Source organism: Geotrypetes seraphini, chromosome 6 (genome assembly GCF_902459505.1).
Source record: "Geotrypetes seraphini chromosome 6, aGeoSer1.1, whole genome shotgun sequence".
NCBI lineage: Eukaryota > Metazoa > Chordata > Amphibia > Gymnophiona > Dermophiidae > Geotrypetes > Geotrypetes seraphini.
This window is the reverse complement of record NC_047089.1, coordinates 116,915,884-116,933,263: the sequence shown is the minus strand read 5'-3', so window position 1 is coordinate 116,933,263 and position 17,380 is coordinate 116,915,884. Positions and strand designations below refer to the sequence as shown.

General features: G+C 42.0%; 1 protein-coding gene across 3 annotated transcripts in view; it reads left to right on the top strand.

Moving 5' to 3' along the window:
- The window catches only part of LOC117362188 (transcription elongation regulator 1-like), a 41,901-nt gene extending 27,032 nt beyond the window's left edge, over positions 1 to 14,869 (top strand). For all 3 annotated transcript variants that reach the window (XR_004539824.1, XM_033948156.1, XM_033948155.1), the window contains 2 exons: positions 1,036 to 1,102; positions 13,955 to 14,869. Coding sequence is in view for 2 of the 3 variants with exons in the window: in XM_033948156.1 (XP_033804047.1) it covers positions 1,036 to 1,102; positions 13,955 to 14,328 (441 nt within the window). In the remaining variant the exon portion in view is untranslated. The remainder of the gene's footprint in view (positions 1 to 1,035; positions 1,103 to 13,954) is intronic.
- The last annotated feature ends 2,511 nt before the right edge of the window (positions 14,870 to 17,380 follow it).

Here is a 17,380-nt window from a genome sequence, read left to right as displayed (position 1 = left end):
ATTCCCGGGTAGTTGAAGTCCCCCATCACCACCACACTTCCGCTTTTGCATACCTGCCCCAGTTCAGCCTCCAGATCCTTATCGATTTCTTCCGTTTGACCCAATTTTATGTCTGCTCCAGTTCCTCCGGATAGCTTAACCCATAGTGAGGAGAAGGGAGAGAGGTGGCTAATCACTAGGATCGATTGGGCAGGTGGGTGTGAGCTGCGGGGACCGTGCAATCCTTCATGCCTCACTGCAGGGACAAGACCATTCACAGCGACTGCTAGTTTTCGTTCCCCGTTTTGGCGGGTTACCCGCAGCTAAACCCGGTGGCCGCGGGTAAACTGCCACCGTGTCATTCTCTAATTGTTATGTCACACTGTGATATGACACTCATCCTATCCTCCCTCTTCTTTCTTTCTTTCTTTCTCTCTTTCTTTCTCCATTATGCAGATGGAAGACCTAAGCATGCGTGGCCGATTGCTCCGGAGGCAGTTGTAGGCATTCCTGCAGGGAGTGAGGCAAGAACTTGCTGCTCAGGCTGCTGAATAATGAGGGAAAATGCTTTAAGTCCCAGAATAAATATTGTAAACCATTCTGAGGGAACAGTAGAGATAAATTTATCATGTGAAAAGCTTCAGCCTCTGGTCATTTGGAGGTGTCTTATTCCTCACCAATAACAATATGCATGAGAGAGATTTGCCTGCACTGCCTTCTTGGTATGCAAATCTCTCTCATGCATATCCTGAAAACTTTGCCTGCCAGTAGATCCTCAAGGACTGGACTTGGGCAGCCCAGGTTTAAACTGCTCTCCATGCATAAGCTGGCTTTTTGGAAAGTAAACCCTGCTCACATACTTCCATGCCAATTTCACCTCTGTCCCCCAAGCCTGTGGAAACCCTCATTTCTCATAACCAACCTCTCTCTCTTCGATTGCTGCACAAGCACTGAGCACTTTACCTGCACTCCTCACTTTGCTACGAATAATAATTTGTTGTTTTCTCTAATGCTGATTAACTGTTTTTATGTTATTCTTTTAACTTTGTATTTTAGATTTTAATCCATTCTCAGATGTGCTGCCGCAAAGCTGCGCGTTACCTTCAACCCCAGCTGACTTCCGGTACATGTCATTTAAATTAACTTCCTTTGCGGCACACGCCAAAGGAGCGCAATTAAAGAGCAGGTCCTGCTCCTTAATGCGCTCCTTTGTGCACTTCCTTGGTGCGGTTCCTTACACAAACTAACACGTTCCAAGATAAACTTTTCCCTGCTTATTCTAATTTCCCTTCAGCTATCTCCAACACCAATAGATAACACAGCTCTTCCGATTCCAACCTTCTGGGGTAATAGACCATTGAAAGAGGGTAAGTTACTATCACATCGACCCCCCCCAGCATACACTGAAATTCCTCTGACGCCTTTATATTTAAATCAAACAACAAACATTACTATATGTTTAATTAATGTAAGATCTTTTAAAACTAAATTTCATATAATCAAAGATTTAATACTACAATCCAATTTGGATATTCTTTGTATAATAGAGACTTGGCTCTCTACAGGAGAAGAGGCATATCTTTCTTTTGCGTGCCCTCCAGAATTTTCTTACATTTATAATCACAGAATAGGAAAAATGGGTGGCGGATTAGCTGTCATTTTTCACCAACAGGAGCACTTATTGAATACCAACATTTTTAAATAAATACTTCCCCACCAACTCATTTTCTGCTTTTATTTATTCCTCCACCAATGAGACATGATACCTTTGACTCATTACAGGCACTATTATTTGATTTTAATTCATTATCAAATAACGTCATACTACTTGGTGACTTTAACATACATTTAGACGACATATGTAATCCTTTTACAGAAGAATTTCTAGAATTAATCTCAAATTTAAATCTTACTTCTTTGATCAAGGAACCAACTCATTCTGCTAGTCATACATTAGATATGATTCTTACTTCTACATCGCTTAATGAAGTTGTTTCAAATCTCAAAATTACCTCTGTTCCAAGGTTATACCACTCTTTAATTACTTTGAATTTTTTTTCTAAAACTGTTAGGAACAACTACTATTCAAAATCAATCACCTATCGAGACTACAATAAAATTGAACTTTCCTCAATTATTGCATCATTCAACTTAAAAATAGAAGACTTTTGTCTTTTACCAATAAATGAACAAATCAGAGCTTGGTCCACTGCAACAGAAGAACTAATGGGAAAATTAGCTCCATTATGCACAAAAACTATAAGTCAAAAGAAAATAAGAAACCCTTGGTATATAGAAGAACTTACTCTAATCAAAAAACAACTTAGGGCCTTAGAACGGAAATGGAGAAGAACTAAATCATGAGAGAATTTGAGTAAATATAAAGAACAACTGCTATATTATAAAACCAAAATAAATTCAGCAAAAACAACATATTATTCTAAAAAAATTGAAGGTGCTAAAAATTCCTCTGCCCTTTTTGCCATTTTAAAAAATCTTACAGCCCCCAAAAGAATAGAAAACCCAGAATTAGAAGATACACCAAAAGCACAAGATCTAGCAAACTACTTTGTAAACAAAGTTAATAAAATTAGAGATAGCATTAGCTCAAAAAGTAATTTTAATGTTGATATGGAACCAATACAAACTTTATCCATTTCAAAATGCACCAATTTTCAAATACCAACCCTAGAGGTCCTTAAATAATTGTTACAAAGTATCAACATCAAAGGTTCAGGTTCTTACGCAATTTCTCCCTTCTTTATAAAACGTTTCTTTTCCTTCTTTGGTTTCTTCATTCAGACAATGAATGAAAATAGTTTAACTACAAGAATTATACCAAAAGAATGGAAAGAAGCAATCATCCGTCCAATAATTAAAAATCCTAAAGATTCAATTTCAACTGAATCAAATTATCGACCTATCGCCAATTTACCATTCATCACTAAATTAATAGAAAAATGTTTTCAATCATGTAAGCAACTTCATTGAAAAAACTCATATACTACATCCCAACCAGACAGATTTTAGAGCTAATTATTAAACAGAACATTCTATGATAGGTCTTACAGCCAACATTCAATATTATTTGGATCACCATAAATCGGTACTTTTGATTTCACTCGATCTATTTGCAGCATTTGACACTATTGACCATCATTTACTCATCAAGAGACTGTCCTCCATTGGTATTTCTGAACAAGTTCTAAATTGGTTTAAATCATATTTTCTTTTTTTTTATAATCTTTATTTTCATTTTGTAGTTTTGACATAATTACTAGTCAAGACAAAGAAATAATACAATACCAGTTCAAACTTTGAAATAACACAATAGTCAATAATGAAAATTTACATAAGAAAAGCAAAAGACTTTATTTTTCTCATCATAAAGGCAAAGAATTAAACCAAAATATAAATTTACTGGATTGTGACATTAGACCTCAATTAGAAATACAATCGCTGAAATCTCTAATCAAACAATACAAAGAAAATAAAAGATGGTAGCTAAGAGGGAACAAGAACCTTATTAATGAGCTGACTTGAAACAGAAATTCTCTCAAGTATTCTAAATTTGCTCTTTAGCAGAAATAAATTTTGTCAACTGCTGAGGTTCAAAAAAGACAAATCTATTCCCTTGATAGGTCATCACACATTTACAGGGGAATCTGAGTACAAACGTCGCACCTAACTGCAGGACCCTTGGTCTCAAAATGAGAAACTGTTTTCTTCTCTTTTGGGTCGTTCGTGACACGTCTGGATACATTCTCACTATTTTAGTCATAAATGGTATATCCTTAAACTAAATCATATTTTCAAGACAGGTCCGCCAAAGTTATTTTCAATAATTCATCATCAGGAAACTATACAAACTCTTATGGTATTCCTCAAGGTTCTATTCTGTCCCCCCTTTTATTCAATATTTTCTTAACTCTACTTCTCACACTAAGTTAATCCATTGGATTCTCCGTTTTTGCTTACGCAAATGACATCCAGCTCTTACATCCATTAAATACTGCTGATTCTAATGAGATAACGAACATAAACAATAAGTTAAAACAAATTAGTCAATGGCTAAAAAACAATATGTTGGCTCTGAATCCATCCAAATCTTCAATAATGTTTTTTCCATGGAAAAAGGATCTTAAAATTGCATCATAAATTTTCTTGGACAATTGCCCACTACAAAAAGTGACGACGACAAAAATATTGGGAGTATTATTGGACCATGAATTATCCTTCCATGATCAGATTAGTTCCATAGTTAAAAACTGTTTTTATAAACTATGTCTCATTAGATCCTTAGCCAAAGCGGAATCGACCGTCCTAGGCTTCAAGAGCAAACTAGATGCATATCTCCTTAAGAGAGGCATGTAAGGATATGGTGGACTATAAATTACGAATACAACAGATAAAGGAACCAAAATTATGCTTCAGATACCTTATTAACCTTGAGTGGTGCTCAGAAACCAAGATGGCATATGAAGAACTCAAAACTGGGGAAAAACCCCTAAAGAGATTCTTGTGATATCTATCATTGCACCAGTGTATGGTATAAAGGTACTGTAAAATCTTTGTAAACTGTGTTCATAGCTGGTAATATATCCAAAAGTTGAATTGTCCAATATGGCTTTAAAGAGAAATAGCTAAACAGCTTAATGAATGAACTTAGCTTGAATGTTCAACCCGCGATGGTTCAGCTGGGTTCTGACGCGTTTCGCCCCTATGGCTTCATCAGAGAACCCGCCTAGCTAAAGATGAACACGAATTCAAAATCAGTCCTGAAAAGATGAAACAAAAGAACAAGATGCATGACTGTGTTTGATACTGAAAAACAACTTATAAATATAGGTAAGCAGCAAAGTTAACGACGCTACCGGTGGAATACCTGTGCTGAAACAATAAGAACATAAGAACATAAGAAATGCCTCCGCTGGGTCAGACCCGAGGTCCATCGCGCCCAGCAGTCCGCTCACGCGGCGGCCCAACAGGTCCAGGACCTGTGCAGTAAATTTCTATCTATACCCCTCTATCCCCTTTCCCAGCAGGAATCTGTCCAAACCTTTCTTAAACCCCAGTACTGTACTCTGCCCTATAACTTCCTCTGGAATTGTATTCCAGGTGTCCACCACACGTTGTGTAAAGAAGAACTTCCTAGCATTAGTTTTGAATTTGCCTCCTTATCTACTAAGTCTATTCCCTTCAGTACCTTGAATGTTTCGATCATGCCCCTCTCAATCTCCTCTGTTCGAGGGAGAAGAGGCCCAATTTCTCCAATCTCTCACTGTACAACTCCTCCAGCCCTTTAACCATTTTGGTCGCTCTTCTCTGGACCGTTTCGAGTAGTACCATGTCCTTCTTCATGTAAAGCGACCAGTGCTGGATGCAGTACTCCAGGTGATATGTTTGATTATCTGGAAGTATGAGGTATAAAAGAAGCAATTCGGTTTATATTTTGTGAATTCCCTCCCCAAGTTCTGCTGATACACCAGATTATCCGTGAGCCAGCCATTTACTGGTAACATCTAATGGTGCCTTGGACAGATTAGTTTTCCAGAGCCTAGAAAAGCCAAGGCAGCCTTTATAATCATACAGGACACCACGGTGTCCCACCAGTACAGTACTGACATCTCCACCTCAGTTTGTTAAAGCCACCTAGCCAGGCAGATAAGAACATAAGAATTGCCGCTGCTGGGTCAGACCAGTGGTCCATCATGCCCAGAAGTCCACTCACACGGCGGCCCTTAGCTCAAAGACCAGTGCCCTATTTGAGTCTAGCCTTACTTGCTTATGTTCTGTTCCAGTAAGAACTTATCCAATCTTGTCTTGAATCCCTGATGGGCGCTTTCCCCTATTAACAGCCTCTGGAAGAGCGTTCCAGATTTCTACCACTCTCCGGGTGAAGAAGAACTTCCTTATGTTTGTACAGAATCTTTTCCCTTCTAACTTTAGCGAGTGCCCTCTTGTTCTCTTCACCTTGGAGAGGGTGGACAGTCTCTCTCTCTCTCTCTCTCTCTACTAAGTTTCAATCATGTCCCCTCTCAGTCTTCTCTAGCCTCTCGATGTACGGCAACTCCCCCAGTCCCTTAACCATTTTTGTCATTCTTCTCTGGACCCTTTCGAGTAGTACTAAGTCCTTTTTCTATGTACGGTGACCAGTGTTGGACACAGTATTTCAGGTGGCGGCGTACCATGGCTCAGTATAACAGCATGATAACCTTTTCAGATCTGTTTGTGACTCCATTCTTAATCATTCCTAGCATTCCATTTGCCCTTTTCGCTGCCACCCTGCATTGCGTGGACGATTTCATTGACTTGTCTACAAGTCTCTTTCCTGGGGGGCGCTCTCAGAGTATAGCTCTGGACATCCTGTATTCGTGCATATGGATTTTTGTTACCGACATGCATCACCTTGCACTTATCCACGCTGAACCTCATTTGCCATTTTGTGACCCATTCCTCGAGTGTATTTATGTCTCTTTAAAGGTCTTCGCAATCCTTCTGTGTCCTCACTACTCTGAAATAACTGTATCATACTGCAAATTTAATCACCTCACTCGTCGTAGCCAATTTTCCATGTCATTTATAAATATGCTGAAGAGCACAGGCCCGAGCACCGAACCCTGTGGCACTCTACTCGTGACGCTTTTCCAGTCCGAGTATTGTCCATTAACCCTCACTCTCTGTTTCCTATCCACCAACAATGATTTTCAATTTCCTGTGACGTAAGCGCTCAGCTGAGCGCTCGGTTTTTATGCAGGGAGAAATGTCAATCACCTAGTGGAGGAACGCCCACCACTCCACTTCCTTATTGAGGCCAGAAGGAGCCACTGTCTGCCAGTGAAAAATGAAGCTCTGTTCTTGTTTCCAAAGCCAAGCCTGTGAATTACCCCCTCTATTACTGTGTGCCACCTTCAAAATTACGAATTTTAAATCCTGTAATTGATGAGAAGAAGATTGCCAATGCTGAACCAACGGGGCATTAATATCTCCTCTTCTGATTTTACTGAGGTGTTCAATAATACGGGTCTTGATGCTTCTAGTGGTGTGTCCTACATATAACATATTGCATGGACAAAAGATCAAATATACAACACCCTGTGTATTGCAATCTGTGCGCTGTTGTAAAATGTGTTTCTTCCTTAATAACCGGGGATGTTGAATGCTGGTGGTTTCAAAAGCGTGCGCACACACCGTACACTGTCCACATTTGAAATGACCCGTGAGGGGTGTCTCAGTGTTGTCTGGTTTGCTGAAAAAATAAGAGGTAGATATATGATCCCTCAAATTTCTGCCTCTGGAATATGCAAATAGAGGAGGCTGTTCAAGGCATGTGTGTGTCTGCAAAATATGCCAATGGGTACTGATAATTTTTTTGATATTGAATGCTTGATAAGAGTAAGGCAACGTGCATACCATTCGGGATTCAGGTTGGTCAGAAGTCTGATTTAACAAATAAGAGCGATGAGCGTATAAAGCCCGTTTATAGGCTTTTCTGATGGTACCGTGGGGATACCCTCGATCTTTAAACCGCTGCCACATATCTTCTGAACGATGTTTATATTCTTCCGTGGTACTGCACAAACGCCTGAGTCTCAAAAACTGACCCACTGGTAGATTATCTCTCAAGTGACGTGGATGATAACTGTCATAGTGTAACAAAGCGTTCCTATCAGTGTTCTTACGGTGTATGGAAGTGTGAAAGACCCCTTGGTTAAGAGTAATGTTAATGTCTAAAAAAGCAATCTGGGTGTAAGAAGTGCAAGAGGTAAATTGTAAGTGTGGATTGCGTGTATTAAGCCACTGTAGAAACTGGTGAAAAGCTTCAAGAGTATTAATCCATATCAAAAATACATCATCGATGTAACGCTTCCATGTGTAAATATCAGAAACATATGTGGAAGAATAAACGTGTGTTTCCTCGAAGTCAGTGACGTAAAGGCATGCTAAAGATGGGGCCATGGTTGCCCCCATTGCAGTTCCTTTTATTTGCAAAAAAAATTCAGAATCAAACATAAAATAATTGTGCTGCAAAGCTATGCTGGCTAAGGTGACTAAAAAGTCTACTCTAGCTACAGATAACTGTAAAGATTCAAGGTATTTCCTCACGATCTCAATCGCACTGGATTGAGGAATATTGGTGTATAAGGCTTGAATGTCTAAAGTAACCAATAAGGCTCCCTGAGGTTGGGATACTGTACTATCATACACTGACCAGCAAGCAGATGACATTTTGTCATCATTTAAGCTGTTTACGCAAGAAGAGGTGTCTACCACCACTGTAGATTGGGACCAATTGGCATTTTTGCAGAAACGTACGATTAGAGCCGAATTACATGCTGCTACGTTGGCTGAATATTGTAGAGCCAAACGCATTCCCAGAGGGCTCCGGATGCGTACTGAGCCCAGGTTATTTCTTGATAATGTTCATTTCTTAGAGAAATGGAATGCCATCTTAAACAAATGTTCACATGATTTAATGTTGTTGATCATCAACACTACCAAACAAGAGCTAGACACCTACCACACTGACTTTCAAGACAAAGTTGCTTTAGTACAAAACACATTACAATTAGATGAATTCACCACAAAGATGGAAAATTTCAAGAAAGAAATGGAGGTTTTCAGAGCAGATATCAAAAAAACTAAAATAGGTAAATTTAGACGGGACGAGGGCAATTACATCCGGGGATATGTTTATCCCTGGATGGATCGCAATAAACGTTCCCGCCAGCCAAAAAAACCTACGTATACACAAACATCGAGTGGGTCAGGAGGGGATGACTCTAGCACTGACTCTAGTACTTCCACAACATCAGGTTCGATACAAACCCGTTCTGCCTCTGTAAATTTTCAAGGGACGGCCTCCCACAAACAAGGAGGCCCCCGGACTGCCAAGGGGAGACGTCCACCGAAGCCCTGACAGGGACTAATAATAACGTGTTTAACTTATCCAGTAGGGGGCTATCTACCAGTGAATTGACAGTTTTATCCAAGGGGCTGTCATTCGTTCCTTTCACGAATTACAACCCATTGGACACCAGGATAAGTCTGTACAAACTCATTAGGAAATGCAATTTAAAATTATTCTTTCAAGACAAACCCAGTGACCCGGAGCTTACGGGCCTGCACAGGCCATCAACCTGGAATCCCCCAGGCAATTTGGATCCGCACTTAACGGTGTTTTATAATTTGGTTGAAAAGGACATAGTTACTTTAGAGGCACAGCAGTCTTATATCAGACGGAATATGTCCCTTGAGATGACCCGGGCGTTACGAAGTTTGGCCCAAGATCCCGATATTGTCATACGGTCAGCTGACAAGGGTGGTGGCATAGTCATTTTAGATACTTCCTCTTATATAATGGAAGCTCGTAGACAATTGAGTGATCCTCATTACTACCAGCCCTTGCCAGGGGACCCTACAGTGGACATTGCAGATTTTATTCAGCACGTCCTTGTACAGGCCTTGGAAAAAGGTATCATCACTGAGAAGGAGTACCGTTATCTCCATCAAAATCACCCGGTCATCCCTGTGATATACTTCGTCCCAAAAATACACAAACATGTCACTAACCCTCCTGGGCGCCCCATAGTTTCGGGCATTGGCTCCATTTTGGAGCCTCTGTTCACCTTTGTGGACCAATATCTCAAACCTTTAGTTACCACTGCGAAGTCATACGTCAAGGACACCACCAGTATGCTTGCATGGCTCCAGGAGGCTCAATCCATACCTCAGGGAGCCTTATTGGTTACTTTAGACATTCAAGCCTTATACACCAATATTCCTCAATCCAGTGCGATTGAGATCGTGAGGAAATACCTTGAATCTTTACAGTTATCTGTAGCTAGAGTAGACTTTTTAGTCACCTTAGCCAGCATAGCTTTGCAGCACAATTATTTTATGTTTGATTCTGAATTTTTTTTGCAAATAAAAGGAACTGCAATGGGGGCAACCATGGCCCCATCTTTAGCATGCCTTTACGTCACTGACTTCGAGGAAACACACGTTTATTCTTCCACATATGTTTCTGATATTTACACATGGAAGCGTTACATCGATGATGTATTTTTGATATGGATTAATACTCTTGAAGCTTTTCACCAGTTTCTACAGTGGCTTAATACACGCAATCCACACTTACAATTTACCTCTTGCACTTCTTACACCCAGATTGCTTTTTTAGACATTAACATTACTCTTAACCAAGGGGTCTTTCACACTTCCATACACCGTAAGAACACTGATAGGAACGCTTTGTTACACTATGACAGTTATCATCCACGTCACTTGAGAGATAATCTACCAGTGGGTCAGGCGTTTGTGCAGTACCACGGAAGAATATAAACATCGTTCAGAAGATATGTGGCAGCGGTTTAAAGATCGAGGGTATCCCCACGGTACCATCAGAAAAGCCTATAAACGGGCTTTATACGCTCATCGCTCTTATTTGTTAAATCAGACTTCTGACCAACCTGAATCCCGAATGGTATGCACGTTGCCTTACTCTTATCAAGCATTCAATATCAAAAAAATTATCAGTACCCATTGGCATATTTTGCAGACACACACATGCCTTGAACAGCCTCCTCTATTTGCATATTCCAGAGGCAGAAATTTGAGGGATCATATATCTACCTCTTATTTTTTCAACAAACCAGACAACACTGAGACACCCCTCACGGGTCATTTCAAATGTGGACAGTGTACGGTGTGTGCGCACGCTTTTGAAACCACCAGCATTCAACATCCCCGGTTATTAAGGAAGAAACACATTTTACAACAGCGCACAGATTGCAATACACAGGGTGTTGTATATTTGATCTTTTGTCCATGCAATATGTTATATGTAGGACACACCACTAGAAGCATCAAGACCCGTATTATTGAACACCTCAGTAAAATCAGAAGAGGAGATATTAATGCCCCGTTGGTTCAGCATTGGCAATCTTCTTCTCATCAATTACAGGATTTAAAATTCGTAATTTTGAAGGTGGCACACAGTAATAGAGGGGGTAATTCACAGGCTTGGCTTTGGAAACAAGAACAGAGCTTCATTTTTCACTGGCAGACAGTGGCTCCTTCTGGCCTCAATAAGGAAGTGGAGTGGTGGGCGTTCCTCCACTAGGTGATTGACATTTCTCCCTGCATAAAAACCGAGCGCTCAGCTGAGCGCTTACGTCACAGGAAATTGAAAATCATTGTTGGTGGATAGGAAACAGAGAGTGAGGGTTAATGGACAATACTCGGACTGGAAAAGCGTCACGAGTAGAGTGCCACAGGGTTCGGTGCTCGGGCCTGTGCTCTTCAGCATATTTATAAATGACATGGAAATTGGCACGACGAGTGAGGTGATTAAATTTGCAGATGATACAGTTATTCAGAGTAGTGAGGACACAGAAGGATTGCGAAGACCTTTAAAGAGACATAAATACACTCGAGGAATGGGTCACAAAATGGCAAATGAGGTTCAGCGTGGATAAGTGCAAGGTGATGCATGTCGGTAACAAAAATCCATATGCACGAATACAGGATGTCCAGAGCTATACTCTGAGAGCGCCCCCCAGGAAAGAGACTTGTAGACAAGTCAATGAAATCGTCCACGCAATGCAGGGCGGCAGCGAAAAGGGCAAATGGAATGCTAGGAATGATTAAGAATGGAGTCACAAACAGATCTGAAAAGGTTATCATGCTGTTATACTGAGCCATGGTACGCCGCCACCTGAAATACTGTGTCCAACACTGGTCACCGTACATAGAAAAAGGACTTAGTACTACTCGAAAGGGTCCAGAGAAGAATGACAAAAATGGTTAAGGGACTGGGGGAGTTGCCGTACATCGAGAGGCTAGAGAAGACTGAGAGGGGACATGATTGAAACTTAGTAGAGAGAGAGAGAGAGAGAGACTGTTCACCCTCTCCAAGGTGAAGAGAACAAGAGGTGTAATTCACAGGCTTGGCTTTGGAAACAAGAACAGAGCTTCATTTTTCACTGGCAGACAGTGGCTCCTTCTGGCCTCAATAAGGAAGTGGAGTGGTGGGCGTTCCTCCACTAGGTGATTGACATTTCTCCCTGCATAAAAACCGAGCGCTCAGCTGAGCGCTTACGTCACAGGAAATTGAAAATCATTGTTTCAGCACAGGTATTCCACCGGTAGCGTCGTTAACTTTGCTGCTTACCTATATTTATAAGTTGTTTTTCAGTATCAAACACAGTCATGCATCTTGTTCTTTTGTTTCATCTTTTCAGGACTGATTTTGAATTCGTGTTCATCTTTAGCTAGGCGGGTTCTCTGATGAAGCCATAGGGGCGAAACGCGTCAGAACCCAGCTGAACCATCGCGGGTTGAACATTCAAGCTAAGTTCATTCATTAAGCTGTTTAGCTATTTCTCTTTAAAGCCATATTGGACAATTCAACTTTTGGATATATTACCAGCTATGAACACAGTTTACAAAGATTTTACAGTACCTTTATACCATACACTGGTGCAATGATAGATATCACAAGAATCTCTTTAGGGGTTTTTCCCCAGTTTTGAGTTCTTCATATGCCATCTTGGTTTCTGAGCACCACTCAAGGTTAATAAGGTATCTGAAGCATAATTTTGGTTCCTTTATCTGTTGTATTCATTATTTGGACCTTCAGGAACATATTTTTGACCTTATTCCCCAGCTGTTTATATTGAATTTCAAGGACTATAAATTACGACAGGTGTACACCTGGTAGGGCCTCCGCGTGTGCGGATCGCCGGACTTGATGGACCGAAGGTCTGATCCGGAGATGGCATTTCTTATGTTCTTATGTTCTTAGAACCCAAAGCTCTTAATGTTCTAATTCATTCCTTGGTTATTTCCAGGCTGGATACATTATACCAAGGCATAACTCAGAAAGAAATAAGAAGGTTACAAGTTATACAAAACACAGCAATAAAAATTATTACTAACTCCAAAAAATATGATCATGTCACTCTTTTGCAAAAAGCACACTAGCTACCTATCTCACACAGAATAATATATAAAATTGCATTGTTAACCTTCAAAATTCAAAAAACCAATGCACCAATATTCTTACATCGTTATTTAATACCATATTCTCCAGCTAGATCTCTAAGATCAACAGATCAGCATCTGCTCACCATTCCGTCTTTGAAAATAATAGGCACAAGAAGAGCTACAATTTTTTCTATCCTAGCACCCCAGCTTTGGAACAAGCTACCAATTTATCTACATGCTGAAACCTCTTTAGAAAAATTTAAAAGCACACTAAAAAGCCACCTATACAAAGATGCATATGAGTCATAGAGTGGATAACTTTTTCTATCAACAATCTTAGGATCAAACAATTAAATTTAACCAGATCTGTATATAGGTCACAATCGCTCCTATTCACTTTTAGACCTAGTTTTATTTAAAATATTTTTTAATTATCCTCCTGATGTTGTTTCCCCTTAAATGTTTTTCTGTTCCTTAAATAATTTTAATTCACCCCTCTTTATATCAATTGTATGTTTATTGATATAAATTGTTCTATCTTGTCCCCTAAAATTATTATTGTTATACGCATTGAAAATATTTGATATTGCGTTTACATCAAAATTTTTATAAACTTGAAACTTGAATTGGATTGCTGTATGATAAAAGTGAGTTTAGTCCTGGCCAAATGTGTGCAAGGAATAATAGGGAAATCTAGTAGAACTCTGAACTTGTGCTGCACTATTTGCTATCATCTGCTGGCAAGACTTTACAATTCTGTTTCATTCCCTAGAAATAGGCACTGGTTTGGCACAAGTAGGGCTAACATCAGGGTTTGCAGGTGTCACATGGTCTTGGCTGTCACCCAAATGTTAATAATGTACCTTCTTAGGAGGTTGATGCTTTATATTTATATTTACATTTGAAGGAAAGAAAGCAGTAAAGAATTTCATGTTCAAAACTGTACTTTATCTACCTAACTGTATCCTGTTTCCTTCTTGTCTAGCTGAAGCAGCTGCAGCGCGGGCACCCCCTGAAGGTCCAGAAGCTGGCCACGAGGAGGCAGAGGCAGCGGCCAGGGCGGAGGCCCAGGACATGGCCCGGGAGAGGGCAGAAGCCGAAGCCCAGGACATGGCCTGGGAGAGGGCAGAGGCAGAGGCTGAGGCCCAGAACATGGCCTGGGAGAGGGCAGAGGCAGAGGCCCGGGAGAGGGCCCAGGACATGGCCCAGGCGGAGGCCCAGGAAATGGCTGAGGAGAGTGCCGAGGCCCAGTGGCCTGCCCAAAACCCTTCCCCCAAAATCCCTACCCCGTACCCCAAACTCTCCTACCCCTCCGGTTCCAGACCCCATCCCACCCTATCCCCCCCTCGAGCAGCATAATCAGCCTCAGGAGGAGGCTCCCCCAACCTCTCCAATACAGAGGGATCCAGGGGTATGGGCAGCTGCAGCAGCAGATGCCCCTGCTGCTGGAAACTAAGTTTTGGAGATGTTGAGGGTACTAGAGGTGGCCATGGTTACATTGATCCAGGAGATGCAGTCATGGAGGGAACACCTGGATAGGCTGGAGCATGCCTTTGGGGTCCTGGCTGGGGAGTTAAGGCATGCTTCCAGCCATGTGCCAGAGTTCTCTCCATGACTACCTTTTTTCCATCCTCCTGGCTCCTCCTGAGGTAGCTCAAGCTGCTCTTGGGGGGCACCTGCTCTCTCTTTTCCCTTTTGTAAATAGTTTTTTAAAAGTTTTTAATATTTATATTTTTAAAAAGTTTATATTGTTTTATACGTTTCCTGTGTGTTTCTGCCATCTTCAGTTTGGTGGACAGAGTGGAAGGGAGATAAGGTTCAGGAGGAACTGCTGAATGGGCCCTGCCATTCCCCTTCAAAATAAGAGCAAGGTGACATATAAAAGGTGTTATGATCTTTATGGGTCTCTGTAATTGTGTCTCTGTAATTGGGTTTTTCTTCCTTCCACTAAAGGCAAGGGAAGTGAAACCCAGATTTCTCAATCCATCCTGCTCTTTCTGGAGCCATATGGTAACCACACCCCAAAGAAAGCAATCTACATGCAGTGCTTTGTTAAACCAGGTGTGTAAAAAGGTAAATATTTCCCTAAAAACCACAAAGATGCTCACGTATGCACAGGTATCAGCAAAATGGAACAGGATCTGCCAATATCGCAGCAGGAACTACACTTGGCTGTCCAGAACACCTGAAAACGGACAAGCATGTTTACACTTTGGAGATGTTCCTAGGGTTTACCATATTTATTGATTCAGAAAAGGAGGTTCAACCAAAAATGTGAGCGCTCAAAGCACGCCTAAACAGCTGCAGTTAGCATATCTTAAGCTGTCAGGGTAGGAAACACCTCCAAGTTAAGGCATCCTCTCCAATAAGTCCATCCTCTCCAATAATGCCATTTTCTCAAATATTATGCTATTTGCAGGCTCTGAGGTAGTTTTGGACTGGTGAGCAAGTGGGAGACATGCCAGCCCCTGGTGCCTCCCCCAACAGCTACCCCACTTCTCTCCTTTGCAGTCTGGTCCTCATGGAACACTAGATAAGACAAAGGTCAATGTGATACAATGGTGCTTAAGGAAACACTAATGCCCGGATGCTACTCAATGTATCTGAATGTGCCCTGGCCTTCCTTTTATAAGTAATCACAAGGTCAAAAATGGTTTAAGATTTTTTTTTTTTTTTAATAAAGCTTTTATTGAGATATACACACAACATAAAATATACATAGTAGATGCAGCAGCAATAAATAAAACAAGGCATAATGTGCAACATTCTGGAAAACACTCAAAGTGCTGCAAACCAAATAACATGTGCAATCCCTATAATCAAGCAACAACAAACCACAATAGCCCCTACCCCCCCCCCACCCTACCCCCCCCCACCCTACCCCCAGGGACAAAACACAATACCCACAACATTTAAAAAGGTTGAGAACCAACAAAGCCCATACACAGCAGAAAATAGAAGAGGAATATGGAATCCCCCACATTCCCGCCCACCCACTTCAGCCCCAAATGTAGCTCAAATCCCCGGTCCGCCCCTACCTCCAACCTCCACAGAAGCCAGAAATCTACGCCAAATACGAGCATAGCCATGTTGTTTGCCATGTCGCAAAGCCGTTAAGTGGTAAAGAAGTTGCCATGAAAGCAAGCGCTGCTCCACCATATCCCAGGTGGGAGAGAGCGCTTGATTCCACAAAGAGGCCAAAGCCAACCTGGCAGCAGTGAATGCCAGCTTACAAAACATAGAATCTCCCCAGGCAAGATCTAAGGGATGCCAATACAATAGGGCATGTCGCCAACTCTCCAGGATCTGGATATCAAGGATCTGGGACACCCTAGAAAAAACCTCCTTCCAGAACCCACGCACCCGCCCACACTGCCACCACATATGAAGGTAGGTGCCCACCTCCCCACAGCCCAGCCAACATAGTACACTTGTACCTCCCTGCCAACGTGCCACAGCCTGAGGAGTATAGTACCAGCGAAAGAGGACCTTATAACCATTCTCAATCAGCAGAGCGGATATACCCGCCGAGGAAACTTCTGTCCAGATATTCCCCCAAGTGTCCCACGAGATAGGAGCTCCCCAATCACCTTCCCAAGCCCTCATGTAGGGATGTGGGGCCTCCCTATGATTAAGACACCTATAGATAACAGCCAGAACTCCCTTCCGGAGCACTGGACCCAACAATAACTCAAAGGGGGTCTTGCCCCCCCTCAAATCCCCCAGGAGACCCGAAGTCCGAATATAGTGAATAATTTGGAGGTAAGGAAACAGATCCCGGCCCCCCAGCCAAACCTACCCCGGAGCTCTGCAAAGGGTCGAATACGGCCCAAAATCGGATCCCACAGTTGTCCCACACATACCAAACCAGTAGCTTCCCAAGCAGCAAACACTCCCCCATCCATGCCCGGTAAAATATCTGGATTATGTCTCAACGGGGTATACCAGGAATGGTGCCTGCCCTGCAATAAGCCCCCTCTGGTCTGATTCCAAACCCTCAGAGAAGTTCCAATTGAAGGCACCTCACCCACTAGTCGCACCCTGCCCGGCAGCCATGGCCGATGCATCAAGGGCACTCCATCATTTAAACTTTGCTCTATCTCCACCCACGGCTTCGGTACTTGCGTCTGCCACTCTAGAAGGGCACGTAACTGAGCAGCCTGGTAGTATTTCACCACGTTGGGTACCCCCAGTCCCCCATCACTCCGCCCCAAATATAAGACCTTCCTGCTTACCCTGGGTCTCCTGCCCGCCCATATAAAATCAAAAAGATGCCTTTGAACCCCCTCCAACGCCCTCCTGCTCACCCATAGCGGCAACACCTGAAATAAAAACAAGAGACGGGGTAAGATCATCATCTTCACAACAGCCACCCTGCCCAACCAAGAAAAGTACTGATCTTTCCAGCCAA